The sequence below is a fragment of the Buteo buteo genome, chromosome 10, assembly GCF_964188355.1.
Source record: "Buteo buteo chromosome 10, bButBut1.hap1.1, whole genome shotgun sequence".
Classification (NCBI taxonomy): Eukaryota; Metazoa; Chordata; class Aves; order Accipitriformes; family Accipitridae; genus Buteo; species Buteo buteo.
The window spans coordinates 18582799-18610683 of record NC_134180.1 but is presented as its reverse complement, the minus strand read 5'-3'; the positions used below and the strand labels follow the sequence as shown (position 1 = coordinate 18610683).

At 37.7% G+C, this 27885-nt stretch overlaps 2 protein-coding genes across 2 annotated transcripts; one reads left to right on the top strand and one right to left on the bottom strand.

Annotated features, from left to right (window-relative positions):
- Positions 1-126: 126 nt before the first annotated feature.
- Positions 127-12591, top strand: FNDC7 (fibronectin type III domain containing 7). The gene is made up of 13 exons (XM_075037560.1): positions 127-189; positions 633-651; positions 1720-1977; positions 3817-4071; positions 4785-5045; positions 5553-5810; positions 7245-7499; positions 8205-8462; positions 8887-9141; positions 10048-10302; positions 10890-11150; positions 11764-11793; positions 12343-12591. The coding sequence occupies exons 1-13, from the start codon at positions 127-129 to the stop codon at positions 12381-12383; spliced, it is 2469 nt and encodes an 822-aa protein (XP_074893661.1). The 3' UTR covers positions 12384-12591.
- A 5187-nt stretch (positions 12592-17778) lies between these two features.
- PRPF38B (pre-mRNA processing factor 38B) lies at positions 17779-27474 on the bottom strand. The gene is made up of 6 exons (XM_075038824.1): positions 27060-27474; positions 23501-23569; positions 23069-23220; positions 22925-22985; positions 20135-20358; positions 17779-19857 (listed from the first exon to the last, which is right to left on the bottom strand). The coding sequence occupies exons 1-6, from the start codon at positions 27342-27344 to the stop codon at positions 19005-19007; spliced, it is 1644 nt and encodes a 547-aa protein (XP_074894925.1). The 5' UTR covers positions 27345-27474; the 3' UTR covers positions 17779-19004.
- Between the last annotated feature and the right edge of the window lie 411 nt (positions 27475-27885).

Here is a 27885-nt window from a genome sequence, read left to right as displayed (position 1 = left end):
ATGCAACCTCCTCTTGTCCCAGGGAGTAAACCTACAGTGACAGCACTGCTGCAAAATATTCCTGATCACAGCAGGGATCAGCCTGAGCTCATCCCCATGTGAAGGCTGGAACAAAGTTCTGACAAGATGCGCAGTGCAAAAAGTAAATCATTAATATTTATTGGACTGCTTTTCAACTGCCTAGAAATGGTGAGTGCAACTCCTTTGCTTTAAAACTATTTTCAGGTATGGTATTTTACTCTCTGTAAAAGTAAACTAAAAGTTAGGGTGAAAACTGTCTGACATCCACTTCTACATTCATACGTTGTTACTATTACACTTTTGCAGTTCACAAGTGACTGAAAAATAAAATAATATAATATATTAGGACCCAAGGTCTTTTGAAGTCTGTCAACAACAGAAAACTGGATCAGTAGGCAGATTCAGAAAGGAAAATCTGCATACCTGTACTAGATCTCCTTGGTTGCACGAACTTTCCATGCTTAAAGAATCTGAGCAAATACATTGTATCAGTAAAATGTGTTAAAAAATGTAGTATTTTAAGTAGTTGTTAGTAACATCATTAGTTTTTTAAGTTTCCAAATAAAATATTTCACTTTGTATTTCTAATTTTTTTACATCTTCCTTTTCAGATCTTTTCAGCGAACACAGGTAAATCTTCAAAATGGTATTTTGGTTTCGCCTGCTTATTTTTGAATGGGTCTGAAGAGAACACACACACGTGTGATTTCTGATAAAACATTCTGTATGTTCTAGTAGCTTTATAAACAAAAATTGTTTTCAAGTTTGATTCAGCTTTAAAAAAATCTATGTTGATATCTTTATAAATTTTAAACCTAATTTTTAGGAATCCCAATTCTGTCAGACACTCGCACAAAGATTCTGATGGACCACTTATGCCTTGACACTAACATGGACCAGAGAGAACACTCAGCTGGACAAATTGTGCTGTTCATTACCTACATAACTGTGCTACAAATAGTATTCAAACTGTCGCATATTTGCACTCAATTAGTTGTTGTATCTTTTAATTTAAAAACAAACAAATAAACAAACAACCCACCCACCCCCAAATGAAAAACCACACCAGAAGAAGCATGATCTCCTAAGTGCAAATATTTCCAATGTTTTACAACATTTTATACTTTCTTTAATCTTGTATTTTGTGCCTACATCTCTTACTGCCTTAAATGTGAATACTGACTAGTTTAAAATATGAGGAATGCAAGATTACAAGAAATGCTTTCAGAATTCATTCATTCTGTGGTGATAGTACATGTTCCTTTATATACTGCACTGTCAAGACTCTTAAATACTCAATCGTTGCAGACATGTTGTTGCATGGATACTTACGGTAGCATATTCTTTTCATGATTTGCAAAACAATCATTTGATCCTATTCATGTGTGGAATACTGTTGACACTAGCTGTATATTCACATACGGATTATACCCGGTATTTTTTTAAATAATTAGACTATAGCATATGGGAATTTTAAGAACAATAGCCGTCATCACAACATGGTATTATGAGAGCAAGCAGCAGTTATTACAGTAATTAATGGATTACAAAAGTGACCTCCAAATTCTGTTGAATGCCAATCATCTGAAAATTAGGTCACATAGATGCTTGATAAAACACTGAACAATCTTCTTGTCAAGACCTGACTAAAATCAAGAATGACTGAAATGTTATTTTGATAATGATTTTTTTTTTTAGGTTTCTCTATGTCTATATACAATGTGACATCAGAAAGCATTTATCTCAGATGGCCCAAGTTTTCAGGAGCCTCTTCTTACAGAGTCACAGCTACGGCTGTGAATACTGTAGGCCATTCATTACTAGTTCGTTTTAGTGATGTTACACTTAAAGGAACTCTAACTTCATTAATTCCCAATACTATTTATGCTATACAAGCAGAAGCCATTGACAAGAATGGAATTATTCTTGCAGAAACACAGATTATGCAGTCAACAGGTTAGTAAGAGAAACTTTGTGAAGTGTAATTTCCATTGACCTCTGTAGGACTGGGGTTTTATCCTTGATGTTTCATTGTACTGGTAGGGAATAGCTGCCATTCCTGTTGAAGCCTTTTGCTGGTTCTCCTACTGAGTTCAATATTAGCATAAGGAGCTCCTTTTCCCCTCTGCTTTTTTTTAATATATATGTTTCCCTGACCTGCCATGCACAGCTTGCTCAGACTGCAGCTTTCCAAATCACGTACCCTTCATTACAAATGCAGAAGTGAAGCTACATACATTTTTCAGTACTGATGCTGGTATTTTTGTTTCATTCACAAAAGGACTCATAGCATATAAGTCATTGATGGATATTGAAGAAGAATCTATATGAACAGAAGTGCTCTTTTATTTCCTCACAGAAATGTAATTGAAAAAAATATTCTGTTGAAATTGTCTTTTTAAAATAATTTAAGTGATAATTTTTAGAAAGAGCCATTATTTTTCCAGTAGAATTTGTTTCTTATAAAAGTAATTATTACAATAAAAATTGAAAATAAAAAAGTAGCAGTGTTTATTCTGGTAAGTATATAAAAACCTCTATTGCTAGCTTAGTTATTGGAGAACAGATATTAATGATCAATGTTCTGTAATTTATTTCTGATATAAATCATGTGCTATATATTCTCTGTTAGGCAAGGAACTACCTTAGACTTGCATAAGGATTTCCTACACAGAAATTTTTATGAATTGTTACTTAAGACAGTATTTTAGAAGGAAAAAAAAATCATAGTGCAATAGCTTGCTCCAAGATCACAAAAGACACACCTGCAAATGTTCCATAGGCATGGTCATATGGAATATATGTTATGATTTTCACAAGTGGGGCAAAAGAGGGTGTCTGACTATAGCTGAATAAGAAATTGCTTGGGACTGAGAGCAGACATAATGCTCAGGAGTTGTATAACCATGTATAATACTTGAAGGGGTCTCTGAAATCCCAAATTGCTATAAATAAGTTTGCCTCAAGGCACATACTTTTGTCCCAAATACTTTTTCATTCCTTTTCTTAATTTTAGAGGGGATATACCTTCATTTTATCTTGTTTCCTCTTCTAGTGAGTTTTTTGCAGCATTGCAATATATGGACTTGCTTTACATGTGCTTATTCTAGTCTGAAAATCCTGATTACTGAACATAAATTACTTGTGATTAAGAAATACACCCTCTGTAGTTACTTTTGTGACTGCAGTACACAAGAGCAGTACACAAGAGCTCTTTCTGAATGCCCTGCAGCATAGAATAATAGAAAAGCATTTAATTGCAATATTTGATGTGTCATGTTATTATATATCTAAGTATATCTGCTCTGAGCAGGGGGTTGGATAAGATGACTTCCCGTGGTCCAAACTAAATTATTGTATGTTGCTCTGATATAGAAATGCCTATGATTCGACATCCTATTTCAGACTGCTTTGTATAAACATCCACTTCTTCTTTGTATATATTGCTTTGTATATTGCTTTCTATAAACATCCAGTATAGTTAATTGGCTATAGAGCAAGAGAAAAAAAGAGACCTCTCAGTGCAACCTAGGTTAAATAATGGTCATTTTTAATAGTGATTACAAGAGTACTAGAATATTTTTATTGAAAGCTGAAAGTTGGTCTAGAATATCTCAAGACTCTGTGTGTTTTTTTGATGTTCACTTAAACTTCATTTAACTTAAATTTTAAACATTTGTAGAAAGTGTAGGCCATTTGTCCTACACTTTGTTTTTGTGAAGTGCTCAGAGCAATTAGCATTTCACAGGGCTGAGTTCCCCAACTTCAGTTTGTCTATCGTTATTTCCATTTTAGCTCCAGACATACCTGTTATTGACAAAGCTTATTCAAAACTTAGCAACAGTATCACAGTGGAATGGAGAGCAGTACCTGGGGCTACTAGTTATTTGCTGACTGCACAAGATGGAGATTCCTTCATTGAAACTGTAGTTACAAATTCTCCAGGCACATTGACGGGACTGAAGCCTGCCACCTTTTACAGAGTCACTATCAGATCCATGAACTCAGGAGGAAAAAGCCAGCCTTCACCTTTCAGAAAAGCAAAAACAGGTGGACTTTCAACTTCTTATTTCAAATTTTGTAATGTTATTATAATATAAAGCATTCATGCAAGCTTTTTTTTTTTTTTTTAATTTGAACAGAAAACAAACAGTATAGCCCAGGCATGTACTAGTACTGAATTATTATAATCTTGTATTTTAAATTGTATTGATAACATTCTCCTTTCAGATTTTGAGGACTAGAATTCAGCCATCTGACTTAATGACCAGGACAAGAGTCTGAATTAATGGTTTACTTCATGACAGTACTGTTTAATAGGAAGTTTTACTAGAATTTGTATGAACATATATTTTTTATTTTTAAAAATTCAAATTTTATTTTAACAAAAGAAGTAACTTGAGGGAATGGAAGAAATTAAGAAACAGCTAACAGTATAAAATAATAAGACAATGTAAAACTTAGAGGACAGGAAATGCAGCATCTTCTTGGTGATTTTCATTCTTCAACACATTCAACCTTTCATACTTTGTGTATGAGTTACATTCATTTTACAAAACCTGTAATATCATAATGGATGCACCAAATCAGTTTCCATATTTATTCTGTCAGTCTTGCATTAATTTATTTTTCTGGTTTTGTTGTTGCTGAAATTGTCTCTCAGAGTTTGGTGATTGTTGTTTCTGTGTATTCATTTCAAATTTGGCCCTTTCAAACAGCATTACTGAAAAACAAAAAGCTTAAATGGGGTTCTTTCTCAACAGTCCTGGCTGCTCCAATTCTGTCTGTTAGTTCTCCAAGTTGTGACTCCATTGCAGTAAGCTGGAAAGCTGTGTATATGGCAGCTGGATTCTCTGTGTCCCTCATGAGATCAGATGGTTTGGGCAGAATGCTGAAGGAGAATACCACCAATACGTCCTTGATATTTACAAATCTAGATCCAGGAACTCTCTATACTATCAAGGCATATGCCTGGAATGTCAATGGGATACCTGGAGATGATTTCACATACAACCAAAGAACAAGTAAGAAATTTTCTTTTCTGAAACCAAGTAAGCATTAAAAAAAAAGATATACCAGGAAGTATTTATGTGTATGCATGATTGTGTTATGTTTTTCAAAGATACATTGGGTAGATTTTCAGATCATATAATTTTTACCCCATCTCAAAGTTCATGAAAGCTCAGATGACATGGCTATGTTTAATGAATATTACTGAGGCAAAGATACCATTAACTACCACTGAAGTTGTAGCTAGGACAGGCCTGGGTAAGGATTACACAAGCTTAGACTGATTTGAGGATTTTTCTAACTGTGAGAAGCAAATATTCAAATAAGGCAAGGAGTTTCAACAGAAAGCTTTCTGATGGTGTACAACTAGAACTATTTCTTTAAAAAATTGGCACTTTAATATGAATGAGGGTAAGGTCTGCACCATGAAAATTGTATTTAGTTTGCAAGTTATGAAAAAGATCATGTCTGTAGGCCATATGTTAAGTTGTATTTATGTGTTCCAAACTGATATACCGTAGGTCCTAATGCACCAGCGGATGTTCAAGTAGCTTTTAATAGTGGTGCCTTAAGAGCTATTATTTCTTGGATGCCAACAGAAGGAGCTCTAACTTACAGTGTGACAGCCTCCAGTGGGCTCTTGAAACTGAAGTGTAACACATCTTCTGCCTCCTGCATGGTGCCATCACTCCAATGCAGCTCTGAATATTATGTTTCTGTCACAGCATACAATGATGCTGGATCCAGTAACCCAACTGATGCAGTAAGCTTAAAAACTAGTATGTGTCATTGATCCTTATACAGTTTATTGCATTTTAACATATATTTCTTTAATTTCAAATGTAAATTAGTCCATTACAATTCACAAGTGGTTCTCAAATAGTTATTTCTGCTTCTGAACTTCATGCATGAACTGTGCCATGTACCTTTCTATTTTGGGGATAATAGCCTAAACTTTCTTCATATTTCTGTGAGAAGAACATGCAATGGTGTATATATTGTGGGCTGAACCAGTAAGCCTCTGGTTTTTAACTCTTAGCAGAAGTAACTGTTCTAAAGTCAATTTTCTGAGTGTAAAACAAATGTAAGGAATAACAGATCTGTCCTACTGTGTCAGGTCTGTCACAAATCAATTGGGAGAAATCTGTGAGGAAATAGCATTAAGGACTGGCCCTAGGCTGATCACTGTTCTAGGCTAAATTTAGTTGTTATTTAGAAAGGAGGTCAACAAAGCTAGAGTAACACCACTATACTAAAATAAGATACTGTCACAGATCATTCTTGGGTAGCAGCTCTGTCAGGACAAAAGGTTGCTTGTTTCAACTACTTAGCACCACTGCCATGTCAGAGGTTATTGCTTCCTGACCTGTTCGGTGAACTGCCCATGTAAACAAAACCTAAACCATTTTAGTTATTATGTGCTACCTTAAAAACACATTATTTACTTAATTATTTGATGTAACCTGCTTCATTTTGACTTCTCACTGATACAAGTTAGAGATCATCCATGTGAGCAACTCAGAGGTGGATCTAACAGGATGAGAGGGTAAGCAAGAGCCAATTTTTAAGCTGTGGGCTGTAATCTTCTCAGCCAACATTGCTTCAGCTAGATCATGTATATTCATTCTAATAGCAACAAGCTAAACTTTTTGAACTAGAAAGAAAGGAAATGTTATTTAAGCAAAAGCCATGGGGTTTGCAGTTTAATGTGACATTTTGGGATGCCACCAGGAAGGAAACCTGAGCAAAGGACAGCTCTATTCAGACACAGCCAGTGAGTTTCATACCAATATATAATGGGTTTTCACATAAAGGCTTTTGGATGCCAACTGCTATTCAAGCTAGTATTCTGATTGTCATCCAAAACTACTATTTGTGAGCACAGACTCTGCCAGTTCCTTTTGAATTACTGCCTGGTGCCACTGTTTTTCTTCACAGGGGCTCCTTAAGCAGATCTCTTTTCAGTAAAAACAGGAAGGTAGCATCTATTTTGGTCTGTAAAAATCATACTCTCTTTTCATCTAAATGTAAGTAGCATCCTCTGTAAAGACAGATAAGTTGCTGTTTTCTTGAACAAGACAGAACAACTGTTCAAGCTGAGTAGAATAATTCTATATATTCCTGATTTTCCTTTATTCCCCAAAAGTATAACTTCAATAAAAATATTCTGATTACAATTTTTTTTTCTTTTTTTTTTTTTTTTTTTTCCCCAGTTCCTTGTGCACCAGTAAATATATCAATTGAAGAGGATGAACCTGGCCACTTGTTGGTATCATGGTCTAGCGTCAATTTTGGTCATTATTATGTGGTTTTTGTGAAGAGTGATGATGGCTTGGAAGTGCACTGCAACACGTCACATACTCAATGCCATTTCCAGTCGGACTGTGGCTTCACTTATTTCATTAGTGTCTTTGCATATAACAAGGCAGGGCAGAGTCCTCTAGGCGATGTATTGAATTACAGTACTGGTAAGTAGCAATGTATTCTTGCAAATCCATTTTGGATCCTTTAGCTGTGTTTATGGTAAGCTGATTGAAATTTTTTATTGGAAGATAATGACTTAAAGTTCTATTTTTATTCAATTTTTGGCCAAAACACACAAAGGTTGGCTGAGAAAAAGAACCACTTCACCCCGCAGTTGAATTCAACTTGCATAGTCAAGTGCCACAACATGCTTACAAACTTGAAAATAGTTTGACGATTCACAATCATCAGGCAAGGACATAGGAATAACACACAGACCTGGCATAACATTTGAATTCTGGTCTTGGGTTTTGGTTTGGGTTTTTTTTTCTGTTGCCTTAGGAAGGGTGTACCTAAGTCTTAAACTTCCCCATAGAGAGCTATCTTATTTGGAAAATGAAAAAATAACAAGTTCAATGGGAAATTGTTTAGAGTTATTTAACCTCTAGATTCTCTGAAATTTTAAATCAAGGATATACATCATTCCTATGTCTTACCTATACATTAGAATGCCCTCTATAGATTTGGAAGGAGGGGTACTCAATTAATTCAAGAAGCAAGCCTGGGGCTAATGAGACCGTTTGCACAGCACCGGTCGCCTTCGGAGACTTAAGCCACGAAGCGCACAGACGAACGAAACGAGGCTTTGGGGTTTCGTGCCGGCTTTCAGGTCGCGTTCAAGCCTCCCTCTCTGCCTTGTCTGTCCCCAGCGCCTTGTTGCCCCAGCGACTTCAGGGCGGTGCTCGTGGCGAGCGACACCGTGGAGGTCACCTGGGCTCCTGTCCGAGGTGCTGAAATGTACGAAACGAGAGCCCTGGGCGGGAGCGGCGTGATGCGCTGCAACGACACCGCCACGGCCTGCACCTTGTCGGCTCTGCCGTGCAACACCCGCTATAATATCACGGTTTATTCTTTCAGCGAGGCCAGGGGCAGCAACACGTCGTGTGCATCCAAGTACGTGGCAACAGGTATTGTGAGCGTTCTTATTTGCCTTCAGCAGAAGGAATGATAGTTAGATGCTGCAGTGATTCATGGATGAAAAGCATTACTGGAGTGCTAAGTTACTGTAACTGATTAAAAAAAAATAAAAATACTGGAAGTCTTGAAACGTATACTGCAAGCAGGGAGCTAGAAACAGATTTGAACTGAAAGCTTCTGATGGCTCCAAGTTTTTGAAAACGAGATTTACAATTAATCTCTGGTTTTGTATGCGGAATCCTTATGTTGCCTGTTCTGTCACAAGTTCTAAATTCCCACCAGGAGTAAACATCTACAGATCATATACTTTTCCAAAGTAGTTTGTCAGTTCTAACTGGAACTTAATTTTCATGTGTAACTTACATAGTATGCATAAACAATCTGTTTAAATACTGTTAATATGAAATATTTCAGCTCCCTGCAGTCCTGAAATTAAAAGTATCTCAAAGGAGGCTCTTTCTGCGATCAGTGTGCACTGGCAATCTAACAATGAAGAAGCTACATATATTGTCACTGCTAGAGGAGAGGCTGGACTCTGGCATTGCACAAGCTCTGGAAATTCCTGTACCCTAATTCATCTTCCCTGCGGATCTGCTTTCTCTGTCAGTGCTATAGCAAGATCACCAGCAGGACAGAGCTTACCAAGCTACAGTGTCCCTTTAGAGACAGGTATGTGGGACTTGTATATAATGGAAAATATTTAGCAGCATAATATTAAAATAGTTCTATGTCTCTTTATGTTTTTGGCTTTTTTTTTTTAATTACAATGTGTGCATATTATACTGTCTATTGCTGGATGCTAGCTGTCCTCTGCTTAAACATGTATGTATCTTTGTGTGTGTGAGAAGGAAGGATTGCTTGGCACTTGCCTCATACTGAGAAGCCTTAGTGCAACAAATCATCATCTGGCACAGCTAACTAAAATATAACACAATAATCCACTAATGTAACGCATACCTTCCTTATCAGCATTTTGACGTTTAATATTACCAGTAAAGGCAATGAGGTAATGTCCATGTCAACAAATAAACAGCGTGAAGAACAGATTAAAGCACATCCTACCCACCATTCCTGCTATTAATTTGCTAGCAGAGTTTTGTCCTGTACCACTTACCTAGACAATGTCCAGACACAGTTCAGAGATTAATGTACACCAGGATTTATTTTTCACAGGCAGTTTGGAGGAAGAGACTTTAAACAGAGACAGAGCTGGACTGAGCTATATGACTTGAGGGGCAGAGATGGACCCTGCTTAATTAAACTACAGATGTACCTTGATATTCTGATGACAAATTTTAGTAATTTTTAGTATCTTGTTGAACAATCATCTTCTTATAATTCCAGGGTTATAGCTCACTGTTATAGACAAATTGAACTTTTATTGACATTCTGTTTATTAGAAGCTTGACAGAATAGTCAAGTATTTTTCAGCATGTTAATGTTGGCCTGAAAAGCATGCACGTCTTCATTCCTTTGCTCTTGATCATGTACTATTCTTGTTGCAACCCCCCCAAATACCTTACATTTTCCAAGTACAAACCAGAATTGACTTCTCTATTTTTTGTTCTTTTTAAGCTCCTTGTTGCCCTAACGACCTGATACTAACTCAAGTGACACAGTCTGTAACAAATATCAGCTGGTCTGTTGGGATGGGTGCACAGACATACGTAACAACACTGGAGTCCCCGAAAGGACAGGCAAAGTGTCACACTCTTCAAAACTACTGTCTCCTGGGATGCATCACATGTGGCACCAGCTATACAGTATCTCTGAAAGCAATCAGTGAAACGGGTTTGACATCCAGTTGCACATATCAAGGATATTCTTCCAGTATGTAAATTATAAATGCAATTGGGAAGAAAAAGACTCAATATACAACTTACTTTGTATAGTGTTCCTCTCATACAAATAGTGCAGCTGAAATTCTATACACAGTTAGTACACTTCCAGTTCCCTCTTTTAAATAAATGCACTTTGGATTATTTTCACGTATCATTTGAACCCTGTTCTTATAATGGCCATCAGTTGGCCATATAAAGAAGTTTTTATAACATTGCTCCAGAACCAATTTTTTAATTTAAATTATGCTACAGCATAATTAAATTTTACAGACCACAAAAAGACTCTGGGCACTCTAAGGTAGCCCTGATGCCTCCATAGTCAGGAGAGAGCAACAATATTCCAACCTGTAATACAATGGCTGAATTCCAGTTCCATAATATGAGTCTGATAGAACGTTTTCTTCCCCAGTTCAGTTCAAGAATTATTTTGGCTTTCTGTGAAATAATAATTTCTCATGGAAATGCTGGTATCTGGTGTGATAGTAATCATATCAACTGGTTTAAAATGCACTCTAGGAATTTATAATGTATTGTGGGTTCACAAAATTTGCTTATTAATGTTTCTTATTTTATTAGGTGCTTGCTGCCCTTCTGGGGTGAAGCTATATAGACTCGGCAATAATGGTATCAGAGTATACTGGCGAGCTTCTGATGAAACGATAAACTACAATACTGATTTACATGGCTCAAAAGGCAATTTCACCTGTACCCCTAGCTCAGGTCTAAGTCACTGCGATATCACTGAGATACCTTGTGGGGATGTCTACACAGTGGTAGTATCTCCAGTTACTGATAAGGGGCCGAATCTTACATTTTGTCCTAAAAAAATATATTCAGGTAAAACTTAAATTTCTTTGAATGATGTATTTTTGTTCATGCATGCTAGATGGTTAGAACGTAATCCAAAGTTATGTGAGTAAAGGTGGCATGGAATAGAAGTTTTCTATTCTAGTGTGAACTCCAGCGTAAACTTTATGGGTGCTATCTTGCAGTATCTGTGACGGGAACTTCACAGGAGCCTTTTGGCACGGGGCATGCTTATCTACATAGGTGCCTCTTAACTACATCACCCATAACCTGGTGAATAGAGAGAGTTTAATTTTCAGTTGGGAGGCTAGTAGTGGTTAGAATACAGAAGCAAATAAATGAGGATTTATAATTGTTTTGTTTTCCAATTTGTTTTATAGAATTACTGGTTTTGAATAAAGAAACAAATCAAGAACTTCTATGAACCACTCCTAAGCACATTTTTAAAGTAAAAATTGTTTAAAGGAGTAGTAATTCCCTTGGGATTCCTTTCCCAAGGCAGAAATTTAATCCATTATAAAACTAGTGCTATGTGATGGTATTGCATAGTTGTATAGCATGGACTACATTCTACAGACTACTAACATTTTCCAGCTTACAAACTGACACCTAATATTTATACTACTGTTTCATGTCATTTCAGTAACTTGTTCTGGAAGCTCTGTTGGAATGGGTAAGAGCACATGGTACATACATTCCAAATCCATGATGTTTGTAAAACATGTTAGCATCATGTAACTCCAAACAAGATGCAAATAATATATATATTCAATAATCAACACTTGTGTTAGTGTTATGCAGGTTTGTCTCACCCCCCATCTTATAATGTATAATTTAAGGAAAAAAAAAAAAAAAAAATCTTACCTATATTGTGGCCTGTATACCATCATGCATTCTTCACTGTCACAATATTTACTATTTATCTGATAACACATATTAAAAGGAAGGCTTATCTTTTATAGCCTCACCATATCCCATTACAAATTAAACTAGGTCGCACTTCTGATTTTTATTTTTAAAAAAGTAAAAAAAAAAAAAGGTGTGGCTTACCTCAACCTATTCTACCTTATTTCTTCTGAGGTTTCAACAGGATAGTCGTGTGCTTTATTTGCCTATGTAAACTGCTAGAAACAACTTCAAAAGCAGCCACTGAAACAAACATTTCTCAAGACAGCTGCTTTTCCATAACTGAAATTGTCTTAATTTCTGAATTCTGTTACAGTGATTTATAGAGGAAAGAGCAATGCAGAACAACATCTCTAGGTGAAGACTCTGGTTCAGATAAGGAGGTAAGTTATGAGTCAAAATTCAGATTAGAATGTGTTAATAAAACTTTTCCTGCTGCTTAAATCTTTGTGATTGGAGAGACAAGCTTCACCAGTCCTGTATATCCTAAATATAACTATTTGTTAAAATCCATCATATTTACCTCAGAAACCTCATGTTGTCTACTCCTACTATCAATACTGATTTGTCCTCTCCTCCATTTACAATAAACCACTCTTTCACTTCATTAAGACTTTTCTAATACTATACTATAGTTCCCCAGAAAAGCCCTCAACATCCAAACAGATCAAGATACTCTTTGGCACTCATTTGCTTTCTCTCTCTGCTAGCTAAATTTGCTCATTCTCCAACAAAAATACTGGTGTTCTGGACTATATACTGCCCTTGTCTCAAAAGGATGGCAAGAAGTCACTGCCGACTTCCCCCCCCCCCGCCAAGGTTGATCATCTCTTCTTTGCTGCTGTTCTCCTACAGCTATCCTGGATGTTAAGGTTGTTGATAACACCATTCTCCCTAAATGCTCTTCTCAGTTTTTCTTTCCCTGAAGCTGGAAGGATGACATCTGTGCTTAACTGCAACAGTCACAGCTGCTTGAGGACTGGGAGGAGGGAAGCTGAACAGCCAGCCATATCTGAGATCTAATCCAGGACATCAAATTTGAGCCCCAACTGATATGATTTTGAAAATGCAGATGAACACTGACAGACATCTCTGTAATCTTTAATTGTAATTTTCCCTGTAAAGCAATCACTTTTAAAAGCTCTTCCAAGACAGTTATTAATCAATAGGTATGTTCTAGACCTAATGTATCAATGAAATAGTAAAGGCTGAAATAAAGAGTGAAATTTAACTCCTTAAAAAAAAAAAAAGCAGCGGTTTAGGTGCACTCAATTCAAAGTAGCTTGAAGTGTAATCAAGTATTCTAAGGCTAATTAATTTTAATTTAAATTTCAAAAAAAGTTTCTTCCTTTACAGTTTTGAGAGGTGACTCATGAGGGTAAACATAATGTCCTCTTCACATCAACTGACTTGTTTTGCTTTGTGGCTAATGGAAGAACTGACAGTTATTACTAAAATTTTAATTTCCCTTTTTTCAGAAAAAGCAGAACCTTTTCTCATACTCCACAGTGGTTACTTTTGCAGCCAACATAGAAAGCGAAGTTCAAGTTCAGGGGTTCTACATCCACATAAAAAGTAAAACAATTACTCAAAGATATCTTACAAAAACAGTCTTCAGAAGCTTAATGTATAAAGGTTACCAAAGGCAACAGGGTTTTTAAAACTATTTTCAGCTTATAAAAATAGACACCATGGATTCCAAAAGTTTCCTTTCTTTACAGAACACATTTGTACTGGGTATCTCAGTCACTGCTTCTGATCACTTGCACAAAATAATCTCATGGGAATCTCACTCTTCAATAAATGGATTGCAGATGGCCCAAGAACTACATGTTGCTTCTTAGAACATGATCTGCATTTATTCACTGTCAGAAGAGTCTTTAGGAAACATTATTTAAAACTGCCCTGCATTACTTAATAAAAAGTTAGGTTTATTTCTCATTTAATTTGAAAAAAACAAAATTAAGAATGTAAAAATAAGTATTGTTCAGGACTTTCTTCCTCAAGGGTTTTATTTAAGTATTTTTTCGTCGCAGTCATCATTGTCAAATACTGTCACCAAAGCTTAAGTGTTTAACCAGGCGGCTATTAACTGGATTTTCAGAAGTCTAAAGCAATCAGTTTCTTTTCAAATCAAATTCAAGCCACAGTTTTCTTCTTTTCATATAAACAATTCAGATATTTCCATGCTCTAACAGTAATTGTAATGTATTTTAAGCAATTATAAACTGTTGGTGTATTTTTTCTCCATTCTTCCTGGCATACAGACAAGGACATCTCAAAATTACACACTACAACCTTGACAATGCTGTAGTACTATTTTCATCAGCTCCTCTCATTTTCATGATTGAAAACAAGAAGTGTAATTGTAACAGAACATACTATTGGCATGTGTTTTAAAAAAAAAAAAGTGCTGAAGGGGAGTCAAGATTCCAAGGAAAACCACATTGATTCAGCTCAAAATAGTAGTTAGAAGATGTAGACAGTTTACCAAAACAAGGAGGAAAAGCGACACAACCAAACCAAGCCAGATCCACACCTCCTGCTGTGGTGGTGTATACATTGCAGGTGTTGTTACTTAGGTATTAGACATTACCTAATAATAATTAACACTACCAGTATGTGAAATGTAACGTACTCACCGAGATGATTAAAAAACTTTAGTCGGGATCAGTTTCAGGTTCTCTCCAGATTGAGGCAAATGCTTTTTTATGAGTCACGTTGACTTGTTTTAAGATCACAGGAAAGGACAATTAGATGTAGTGTTTTCATAGATGTAGTTTCTATACTGTTTACTAGTATGACGGTCTGGTCTTCATGAAGCAAAAAAAGCAACCAGCCAAACAAACCCCAAAATAACAAAAAAAAAAACCCCAAACCCCAAGCAACCCAATCCCAAAAACCTCTTAAAAGAAAAACTTGAGAATCAAGAAAATTCCTGTTGAAGACCCAGAGGTAGGCAGCATATTGCTATACTAAGTAAAATTCAGAACAGTATCTGTGAAAATCACAGATACCACTTATACTAACAAATTACATGATTAAAAACACCTAGGTTAGTTCATGATAGATGCCTTCACTAATGCTTAATAAAAAAATCAGTTAAATTAATAATTTTAAAGTTGTATTAGTTGCAATTACACGAAGATGAACACTTGCAAAAAAATGTGTATGTATTGTTCCAAAACTAAATTATTTGTAATTGTATTTGACACAGAAGCAACAGCTCAAAACTTAGATAGGCTGTTTTCAGTCCAGTAAAAAAAGTGGCAAAACTCTATCCTTCAGTTGGTTTCAGATTTGACCCAAAATTGCTGAGATTTAAGAAGTATTCTCCTACATCCAACTATTGTTGGGCAAGAGAAAAAGAAAAAAAAAAAGGCAGCACACTACAACTACATTGCAAAACCTCAAGAGTGGCATTTAAATGGTGTTTTACCCTGCTTAAGAGCTGGTGGATATCTCCTATACGTAAAGCTACGTGCAATTCGCAGGAGTGCAGAAAGGGCTCAAACATCTAACAGAACCAGTAGAAATCCTCTAATTATTTCAGGTTCCCTTTAAGAGATCCTGGCTATTTGTATACTGTCTTTGAGTCAGTGCAGTACTATTCAGCTGTAAATAACAGAAGTATGAGCTCAGTCATGTTTCTTCACCAAAATATAAATGAAAGTGTAAAAAACATGGGTATGCCTGGTGTACTACGTACCCCCCAACATGACTGGATAAATTGCCCTGCCATTCAAGTTACCTTTTTCAATACAAATAGATAATCAAAATGCCAATCCTATTATGTTTAAAAGTCAGACACATACAAGTCCTTTTGTACTGACACTAATTACCTGCATAGTTAGGTGACAGTAACTAGATATGAATCTCTGGGGCCCAAGACTTACCCCTGCCTTAAAATAAAAGAATGCCAGTTTGCTACTTCTTAAGATCTGAAATACTGTTCACTAATTGAGTAGTATCTTCAAAAGGAAAAAAAAAAAGTAAAAACAAGTAGAGGTGTGTTTCTCAAATTAGTATTATTAGTCCAGATAAGTACTTATCATTGGAGCCACAGGAAATTTCAGAGATTAGGCTTTAAGAGGAATGACCATCCCAGCTAAGTAACTGCGGAAACATGGCACACTGGAAACTTCAGGTTCATAGCACTTGGTTTGTTGTGCTTTTACCCTGAGAAGTGAAGACTAACTGCACAGGCTCTGTCAGACAGCAGCTCTGCAACCATACTTCCTGAGAAAACTCTCACCGTACCTCTAATTAGAATTGGCATAAGTTTTCTTCTAATAACTGCAAGCCAAATGTCCACTGCAGCTGTACTGCTAGCAACTGCATCAGACCAGTCAGCACTGGAGACTCTGCTGTTACCATTTCTGACCAGAGCTGGTTTGCAGAAGTTCTGTGGATCTGTTCCTTCTCATTTCAAGGAAAATCACATGAAATAAAATGGTGTCAGAAAGACAAAAAGGAATTAAAGAGAGTCCCTGGATCCAAACCCAAGAGCTGCAAGATACTAAATCCCAGTAACAACTTAAGATGGGTTTCTTGGTTTACATCGTTTTCATGGGTCTTGGTCAGTTGTGAATATTGTGCTATTCATTACACTGCTAGCTCAAGTACATAGTCTGGATCAAATTAAATCCAAAAGTCAGAAAGGACTATTTATCAAAAAACAAAAGCAAAGTCCTCAAATTACTGCACTTGTAAGAGATACTGGCATGGGCCAGTCTTTGCACAAGCTGTATCAAAATGTTCACCTATCTTCATTATAACCAGGTGGCACTCTCCACTTTCAGATCAAAAATCGTTTCTCAAATATCTGGATTTTGCCTGCAAATAAACCATTCTTTCACTGTATTTCCCAACAATGGCAGAGGAGGAGGAGCCCTGAAGGACCAACTGCAAATCAGTAATCCATTTTCTCTGCCAGAACCCTGGCCTTGCAGCCTCTCTGCCCAAGAACATACTTGTTCCAGAAACTCATAGGCTAAAGGTTAAAAGCTAACAAGAAATCTAGTGGCAAATATGGTAAAAGTTGTCCTCATTGTTTTGACAGAATCTGTGCAATCCCCTGACAGACTGCAATGACAGTTCTAATAATCTACTAGCCGAGGAATTTCTTAAATGGCCAAAAGTTTTTCCTCCCATGTTAAATGAGAGGTCACTATTTTAGTTCTACACTGCAATGGTATGAACTTGTGGAAACTTAAGCTTTGTTTCAAGGTCAGATTTAAAATCAGGCATCAAAAATATAAGCAGACAATACCTGAACAACCTCAGTATTAAAAGATTTTGGATCACGGTGACAAAGGAAAGACTAACAATTCAGAAAAAAAATAAGAGCAGGGAGGAAGAAAAATTGAGTTTGTTATTTTTGCTTCTTTGAATACTATAGAGTGAAGTGTATTGTTAGAAATTCAAGCACTGTTTGTTTTCTCCTGGAGGTTTAAAAAATATCCTAATATTTAAATATCATGCCTAGATGACCTGCATCACACAGAAGCAAAAAAGGCACAAATATCAATTTATTTCTATCTTCAGGTCACTTCATGATCATGAATGAGTAACACTTAATGTTCTTCCTATTTTGGGGCTGCTGCATTTCTTTGTTAGCCACATCTTCCTTATAAGATACTTATTACATAAAATCCCTTATTCATACGAAGTGTCACTTAGTCTGAAAAAGAAACGTGGAGGAACCCAAACACTCTTCAATGAACATGCAGGGAAAGGCTGACACCCAATACAAAGGAATTAATTGAGAGTTTATTCCAGATGGTTCTCCTCACTTAGTATACAAGTCATCAGAATAATCTATCAAATAGACTTGGACTTTAATGATATGATTTTCTTCTATAATGCGTTTTGGTTTTTGCTTCTAACAACCTGTTTAAAAAAAAAAATCTGCCAGATGAAATGTTCAGCACAAACTGCAATCCTTACTATTTGTAGAAAATATGACTTAAAAAAGGACACTATCGGGTAATTCTTATTTTAAATGTTTACACTTATAAAAATGCTTTGGAAGCTTGAAACTGAAATCCTTTGTAATAATTTTCTTCTTCCTACCTCCCTCTTCCCAACTTAAATGCCTTTATTAGCCCAGGATTATCATAAATGACAGAGTGCAGCTGCTGATTAAAAACATTAAAAGACCACAAATGGATAAATTGTGTTTCAAAAAAAAAAAAAAAGGAAACTTACATGGGTTTTTTTCAAACAAATAAAATGCATAGATGGCTACGGTACTCATCCGTCAACCTTTACAGTGTCCGCTTGAGGTAGCCTTTCTAAAGAATTACTAAACAACCCCCAAAATAATCTAAATCTTTTCATCAAAACCACTATCTCCTTGAAAGTCCACTCTCAATTTCACACCAGTGGTGATCAACAACATAATACATTTTAAAAGCTTTTGAAAAAACAGCAGGTACAGTGGACACAAGTGTTAAGTTCTAAATCTGCAGCCCTCAATGTACATTGTATGCACATAAATATCTCAGCTATAATACACATTCAAGATTCATCCCTAAAAGCCATACTATTATGTAAAGCACAGCCATGCTAACTTCAGGATACAAACCATAATTCCACGTCTACAAAATGAAAGTAGAATTAGTGGCAGTTTATTGCCTCATACAAATTTAACCAACATGGCAACCATGCCAAAGGAATTAAAACATTTTCAGGACGTATGTACAGACTGTACATTTCAGAAACATCTGAACAATAAAAATGCAAGAACAATCTCTGCATTACGAATTAACTAAACAAATGGTTTGAAACCGTCAATGCATTGAATGGGTTTACAAAGGCACTTCCCTACCCAAAATAGGAAATGACAATCTGCAGCCTAGAGGGAGGTTGGAGAAGAGTGCTCATCAACTACTGCACAATCTCAACTTTAAGAAAAAATAAGCAGGATTTAATCAAACATTTATAGGATTCAATGTGATCCACTTCTGAAAGAGTTCACACAGTCTCATCTTTGTTTTTATGTTGCTTTTCTTGGCTCTCTCGTTCCGTACTTTGGCTCCTTCGACGATCATGTTTGTCCGAATGGTCCTTGCTATCACTGTGATCATGTTTGTGGGAACGTTCTTTGCTTCTGCTACGCTTTCTAGGTTTTTCTTTGCTGGGACTCTGGTCTCGTTTTCTGGACTTCTCAACACTATCTGTTCTTCCTCTGCTTCTGCTTCTACTTCGTTTATTTGACTTCTCTTTACTTTCATTTTTGTGTTTACTTGATTTCTCTTTACTCCTGCTTCTGCTGCGCTTACCTGTATTCTTACTTCGGCTCCTACTCCTATGCTTTCTTTCCCGGCTTCGACTTCTACTATGTTTTCTCTCTTTTTTGGAATCCCTCTTGTCATCCCGGTGTTTCTTGTCATCCTTGTCATCCTTGTGTCTTCTCTCTTCTATATCACCCTTACTTTTCCGTTCTTTCGATCTTTCTCTAGATCGATCTTTTTCCCTCTCACTACCTCTTTCCTTATCGTAATCTCTCTCTTTTTTACGGCTCCGTTCATTTTCTTTCTCTCGCTCCCTATCCCTGTCTCTTCTATCTCCTTTCCTGTCACGACTTCGACTACGGCTTCTGTATCTGTCCCTGCTTCTGCTTCGCCTCCGTTCTAGGGTGCGATCAGTACTTCGAGATCTCCGCCTTTCTTTTTCTCTCTCCTTAGCTTCACGTTCTAATCTCTGCCGTTCTCTTTCTCTTTCTAGCTCTCTATCAAAGCTAGATGATCCATGGCCTTCCCGATGATGACTTCTGCTTCTGGATCTTCTGGGAGACCTCCTGGGACTGATGGATCGTCTTGGAGACCTTTTAAAATGAAAAATAATTCAATATGAAACACAACCTTTTCAAGTTAAGGGACCCTCTTTGCTTTCTAATTTATACTTTACATACATAGTCTATATTTAATCTTAAATACCAAATATCATCTGATTATTTTAATCCATTAGCATCCATCAACTGTTTTGCCTGTTGCCTTAAAATCTCTCTCAGTGAAAAGACACCACATTTCTGGCAATAAGTTAATTTAATGTTGGTAATAAGTTCATTTTAACATTCATTTTCAAAATAACGTGTATATGACCTTGAACGTCTACGTTCCGCATGCCGGTCTATTTCTTCCATTCCCTCCTTGCCATCTTTCTTGATTTTTCTAGGTCTGCTTTTAATCTGCTGGTCAATGGTTTTCTGGACTGGCACAGGAATTCTTGGAAACAATGTGGAAAACCATTCAAGCTTAGTGAGGAAGGAACGAAGCATCTCCCCGATGGTCATAACACAACCCCCACCTGCCTTCACATCCAGGTCCTACAAAATACAAGCAAAAAATACCCTGATGGTCAAAAATATTCTCTATGATTTTCAAAAACAAATGCTGCTACATTACTGCCCTATTGAAGTCTCATGATTATGAAAGTTTACTTGTCTCATATTCTAATACATTTCCTTAGAAAAATTCAAACTCTGCGCCCTTTGGATTTGACAGTATGTTACAGATAGGGAATGGGACTAAATACATATGCATGCAGGCACATACTAATCCTGCAGCCATCTGGATGGTAAGGGACTGTCGATGAAGAGATTAACGTGAAATCCCCTTACACAGTCTGGTTACATGGTATGATCTTGTATTTTATTTAAATGCCACAAAGTTGAGAAGTCCTCTCAAACTACATTTAATACTCCATTTTGTGGATGTACAACTGTGTACCATCATACCCAACCCTGTGGCCTAAATCATTTAAGAACTACATCATTGCCTATCTAAAAATGATCACAGAAAAACCTCTAGTACAAAATGGCATCCTAACAGAATTGGAAGCAATAGCAAACCAACTGCCATGAAGCAGTGAGGTTTCTAATTTAGAAATATGTAAAAAAATAAATAAATGAACAAATAATTGGAAACGCATAATCCATGATGACCATTGTCTCTGAAAAGGGTCATTACCGCATGAAGGCCTTCTTGCTATGCCCTCTCACAGCTCAGGACATGTTAGTCAGCTATTGTCAGTCCCAAACCTATAGTGCAAGCACACAAGGAAAGTGAGATTTGTTATCTAAACAGGAAGAGAAAATCTAAATGTAAAACTGCTTGCACTCACACACATTTAAGTGTTCAGATATACAGTTTTTCCAAATATAATCGCTGCAGAGATCTAAAGAAGAAAAAAAGGAGTTAAACGTAGCACCTGGAGAGTACGTACAGTTAAACAAAATAAACATAAGAAGCATTTTGAAAAGTAACTCTGTATCCTGGGAAGTTTTTCACAGCAGCATGACAAAAGATGAACTGCTTCCACATATTTAAGAACTGGATAAAAAAAATCCTGTAGGTTTACATAATTCCATATATATAAATTTGCTTCATCCTACTGAGCTCGACCAGGACTAGTAAAAAATTTAAGACAAGCAGCCCCAAGCACTTTTTCCTACATAGCACAAAGCTACTGAAAGCAGCTGGGAAAGAAACACTAATTGCAAAAATATACTGGGATATTTTAAACAACAATAAACACATATATGCTGATAACCAGTTATCTGCAAGAACTGAAATGTATAAACTAAAAAAGGTGCTTAGAATAATGAACTAGTTAAAACCTGCACAATGTATCACACCTGTGACTGCTTCATTGTCCTGGGAATCAAGCTGTTTGTGGGACCCTGAAAATGAAGCCACCCCAATCCTCCTACTAAGTTACAATGCAACGTTGCAGAGGAGTTCATATTAACTAGCACCACCTGGGGGAGAAGCAGGATATCACAGCAATGCAATCAAGATTTAAATTTGTTTTCATTTTTGTTGCAAACAAACAATAACACAGGTTTACCTGAAGTAACAGCTGTTTCCTTTGCACAGTGTTTTTGATACTTAGCATGAAAGAAGCTGTCTAAAATAAATACACTGCATTGCAGTCACATACAAGCATAATTAACGCTATTTTTAATATGAGTATTCGGACATCATTTGCAACTACAACATTTGAAGTTTCTTGGAGTAGATGCCTACTGTCACACTGAAGAGGGCAAGTGATCCTTCCTGTTCCATTCTTAAATCTAGGATGTGATTTAAAACCTGCTCAATAAATACAAATTGCAACAATATGTAGCAGACTGTATATTCAACTTCATAGGCCAAGAAAATGTCACCCACCAACTCCTACTCCATTCCTCCAGACAGTAAATCAGGACTATGATTCCAAAGGTATTCTCCTATCTGACTGCATAATAATGCAGCCTCTTCACTGAACTTCTTCAGTTAGCAGCTCATGTTTCTTTTTTTGCCCCAATAGCAAAGACCTCAAGGTTACTAGAAACAATGCCACCTTATGCAGTAATTAGGCTGTTTCTCCTCTGAAGAAATCTTGGGTTTAGTTATTCCAGGACATGAATAATAACCACAGAGATTTTTGGTAGTGTTTTTCAAGGTGAATGTTGGTTTCTACTATGTACTTCCTACTCTTCTACATAAGTACCAATTCCCCCTATCCCAGGAATAAATGCAAAATACAAATTTAGCACTCTCAAGACTTACTATACCTCACTCAAAAATAATTCTTTTTCTAAAAACTCCACAGAAGCCACACTCACACAGCCTGCTGTCTGCATTCTGATTTAATAAACCTGTTTCACATGAGTTTGCAGTACTTGACACAGTAACATCGTAACCAATGGAAAAGTCTTATTAAATCTTTGAAATCTAAGACAAATTACCTGGGTCCCACCTCAGACCTGCTTCCTGCACTAATTAATAAAATTACCAGAACATAACATTGCAACATTCGAACTACAGAAAACCTTATCAGTGTTTAAACCTAAAGTAGTAACATGAAAAGAAACAAAAGAAAACAAATTATTACCCTCGCCGACATACCTCTTCATCATCAAGAAAGGATTCAAACCAGTCCCATAGATCTGTAGGTGGTTGTGTGTACCTTTAAGTACAAAAAGAATGTAATATTTTAATACAGTTTCCTGTATATTAAATTAGCCATTAGTTGATTATATTGATACTTACCTAATATACATAAATCCAAGAGCCCTAATATATGGAGAGTCTGTATGAGTTATAAGGCCCATCACTTGCTTACGAGTGAGTTTCAGTGTAAATAATTTGTAGAGCAGACAAAAGGCAGTAGACACAATTCCTCCAGTTCCAACACCACGCACCTTTCAAAAGAAAAAAAGACACAGGAAGTCACAAAGACATTATTCCAAATCTGCAAAAGAATATGAGAACTAACACTAGATTAAATCTACAAACAGAGCTACATGGAAAAAGTAAAACTACTTGGATTCACAGCTCTGGAAGCAAGGGGAATATATCAACTCTTTGTAATAAATAATTTCACATCTAGGGACTGAGCCAACATACAAGCAAGTTTTAGCTACACTTGCAAAATTTATTTACCAGACAGAAAAATTTAAGAAGGCACGTACTTCTACTTACCCCTCCACACATCCCTGTCTGGCCTGCTGTTTTCCTGCTCCCCTTTTCCCATGGTTCAACATGCGTAACCTGGAAAGGTGGAGGGTGGGAAGATAGAAAATGACAATTACAACCTCTATAATGTTTAGCAGCCTGTACAAACCTAATTTTAAACAACGGATATCCTAAATCAATCTTAAGTAGCTTGTCTTCTCCTACAAAATTCAAGATCAAGCCTGCTTTGCCATTAAAGCAAAGCATTTGGCCTTTTTAATTACCACATTAAGAAATTATACCCAAAATCACAGATGATTAAAAAAAACCCAAAACCCCACCAATGCAAGCATCCATGCTTACTGTATACTCCACATACTTTCAACTACTTCATGACTAAACCCCATCATTACTATCTTCTACAGTGACTAAACAACTACCTTTATTTAAACTGCCTCTTAACAAGTTTAGTGATACCTACTGATGACAGCTACAGAAGTCAAAATCTACAGTCTCATATTCATAAATCTCATTTATGCAGTGAGCTTAGCTAGAGATTTCTTTTGGGTATCACTTACAATTAGGACAAAAGAAAGATGTCTATAAAGTGTAGTATTTTCATCTAAAAAGCAATGTTTTTTCTTGTTTAACTGCAGTGATGTTCTTAGATAAAATGTTCCTAAGTAAGATTGAAGCTTGCCTAATTCAAATCTTTTGAGATGCATTTACAGATGAGTGCATGAACATAGTTAACCAACACCATTCCTTAAATTTGACAGTAAGAGTCATGAACAAGTTAAGAACCATAAAACTGCCTAAGCTACATTTGAAATTGTGAAATTCAGAGAAGTAACATCTGGCTCTATAAAAAAGTATACTTCCCAAACACGTCAACTTAAAAAAATAAGCAAAAACAAGACAAAAAAGATAGAATGGTGTTGTACTGGATTGGGGCTAAGAGTTTGTGGCCAAGTTGTACTGTAGTTCACAAATTAAAATTCTTTAACAATACATGAAACAAAATTAATTATGTACACAATCACACAAAACCAGAGATATACTAACAGCTAAAGTTGCTGAATTGTTGGGTTTTTTGTTTTACAGTTGCTGTCTAATCCAAATAGGAAACATGAGAGATGCCAATACCGTAGAACTCAAAATCCACTATGACTTTCTGTATTATTAGCATCGTATGAGAAGTTCACAAATACTACATAAATAATACTGCATTTCCTTCTGATTACTTACGGTTTTGCCTCTCACAGGAACCGAAGAGTATTTTTTAGTCAAAGGATCAAGTATGACACTATGACAATAGTAGTCTTCAATTTTTTTAATTACAGTTACATTTATTGGCCACAATCAATATAAACATGCTGGTTTTGACAGATACCAATAAAAAAACCCCAAAGCCCTGAAAATAATAGTCATTTCAGAAAAATGCACTTGAAGTTTTGATCCTACAAAGACTACTGCATACAGTTAACTTCTTGGAAGCATACAGATTAAATGAAGTTGAGGACATGCATGTGGTGCTAGTACCAGGGATAAAGAAAGAGGAAGTCACCCACTTCACAGATATGGAACTGAAACAGAAGACCAGAACTGCAAGTGAATTAATTTAAATATCTAGACAGAATCCATATCTTCAAGTCCCTATCACTAGCTGCCTGTGTGACTTAAGATCATCTTTCCTGAGAATCCAGAAGCCAGCATTCTTCAATTTTTTAAATGAGACACTTATTTCAGTTCCCAAAGACAAATACTCTTGAAAATACACTTGCTATGGTGGATATCACGCTCATTAAAACAAAACAAACAAACAAAAAAAAAACCAACAGCAATTGTTCAACACTTTTCAGGAATCTTAAAACATGAACAGAATACAAATCTTAATATCAGTGAAGTACCTTAATCATCAGGCTCTCTTCTCCCTCACATCTATTAGTCATGATTAAGTAAGGGGCTGAGTTATCTCTTTATTTAGCATGCAGTTTTGAGTCAGAATAACTGCCAAGTTCAGTAAGCAAACTTTATTTACATTGGATTAATAAGTAGATATTTAATGGCACGTCAAAATTCTTCCCCAATTTAAGATTGAGCCACTTAAGAAATTAAACACTGAGACAATCAAATGAACTATTTGACCTATTGCAGTTGAGCTCTACCAATACTAAGACGACAAATCACATCAAATATTTTTTACTACATCTGAAAGGGTCCATGTAAAATACAGCAAGCTCTCAAATTTTCTGAAAATATGTTTCCTCAATAAATTTTTCAGCTCTTGTCATCACTTGCAAAAATAAACTTTGCTGCTTTCCATTCTGATGGATTTGAGTGAATAGATGGATAGAATTAATTATTTCTGTCTCATATGCCACAAGTGGTAAATTAACCAAAGAGAAGCTTTGTCTACGTAATATAGTAATCTATGTAACATAGTAACATAGTAATCTATGTTACTCTGAGTATTAGGAGAATTAAGTAGTCCGCTCCAAATGACAGAGCGCAAGCAGAGAAATGCTGTCATTAAGTAGAAAAACAGTAGTGCTGTCTTCATAAGTACGTGCAAACATTGCCAAAAATCTCTAAATACTTCTGTGGAGTTGTTTTTCACAACTATGGTGCCCTAAGTAACTTGACTTGCCCTGGTTAAATGAGACAAAAAGGCTACCTTTTCTTTCTTTATAATATCAAAGTATATTAACACCTACTAAGTGACACAGTAACATTATGAAATAGAATCTATTCACTGGAGAAAAATATCTCAATAACCACCACAGTACAGCTGACTGAAGACAGCAGCCTGAATTACCTAAGTTTTGCTCTCATTATCAGAACAAAGAATGTGGCTGTGTTGATGAGCATTAATTATGCATACCTCTACCTGGGAGACTGGCTTGATGGAAGCCTCGCTGCAAAACTGATTCAATCCTGCTAACAAAACAAGAACTGAGACATGGGTTCACTGATACAGTTCAGTTACCTCCCCAGCACATCCTACCTATCGCCGAGAGAAGCACTAAAATGAACTAGTTTTTGACTGGGTATGGGGGGGGGGGGGGGAAGGGCCCTAACCTCTGAGGAAGAAGGCCACATGCAAACTCCTGTCGAAATCACCTACAGTCACCACCATACCTTTTGCGCAGTTACACGGCGTGTCAGCAACTCCTAGGCTGCGGGGAGAGCTTGTCTCTAGAAGTGGCATGCAGATCGGGTCCCCTCCCCACTCTCTCCGACTGAGAGCGCAGTCCTTAGACGGCCATTTCATCCCCGCTGCCCTGGCTCTCACGCTGCCCAGTTCAGAACTAACTTACAACTCCGTAACTCCAATCCCGACGCGAAACACGTTTCTTTTGTGAGAGAGAAGGCAGCACCTCGGATGCCCCCAGCTAAGCAGCAAAAACGAGGTTTGCTCCCATCCCTTACCGCGAGATACGGGGCAGGAAGACCAGAGAGAGAATCCGCAGGCTGCAATCAAAGCCTTCCCCCTTCAAAAACCCCAGCCACAGGGCGCCTCGGGACAGGCGCCAGCAGAGCCCCGAGGAGTCGGCGGCGCCCAGGGCGCGGCCCGCAGGCTCACCTTGAAATAGATCTCATCCACCACTTCATGGTAAGTCTTGAGCTCGTACAGCTGCACCTTGAAGTAGGGCGACGAGAGGATGTTGGTGAGGATCATGGGGTTCAGGTTCATGGTCTTCTCATTCCCCCACAGCGGCAGCACGTTGCCCTGCTTGCCTGAGGCCGCCGGCTTGGGCGCTCCGCTCTGCAGCTGCTGCTGGGCCGGCGGGACGGCGCCAGGCTGGTGCTGGGCCGCCTGCTGCCCCTGGCAGTTCCCGGCGCCGACGGCGGGGCTGTTGTTGGCCATGGCGGCTCGGGGCTCGGAGCGGGGCGGCGGCACGCGGCCTGCAAGGCGGACGAGCGGCCGCGCCACACCAGAGCGCGGGCTGCCGGGCCGGGCGCTGCCTCCGCCAACTGCTGACAAGATGGCGGACTCCGCGGAAGTGACGGCTTCGCCTTCCGGGGCCGAGTCGACCAATCCCCGCGGGGGACCGCGGCGGCGCAAGGCGGGGTCGGGACAGAACGAGACGGGGAAGGGGATGGCCAAGGGGCTGGGGCTGAGGCGCCCCCTCCCCTGGGGGCCCGGCCCCTTCCCGCGGCCCGGCCACATGGTTCCTCCTCCTCCTCCTTTTCTCAGTCGGCCGCCTCACAGAGCCGGGGAGGCGAGAGCCGCCCCGCCGCCAGCTCGCCTCTCCCGCTGCCGAGCCGCCGGCACTCGCGTTGTCCCTCGCCCGAGGCTCGCCTCAGCCGCGGGGCTGCCCCGAGCCGGGCGGCGCCTGACGTCCAGGCCGCGGGCCCTCCAGGCGGGGAGATCCCGGCCGGGGAAAGCGAGGGGAGCCTGCGGTGTG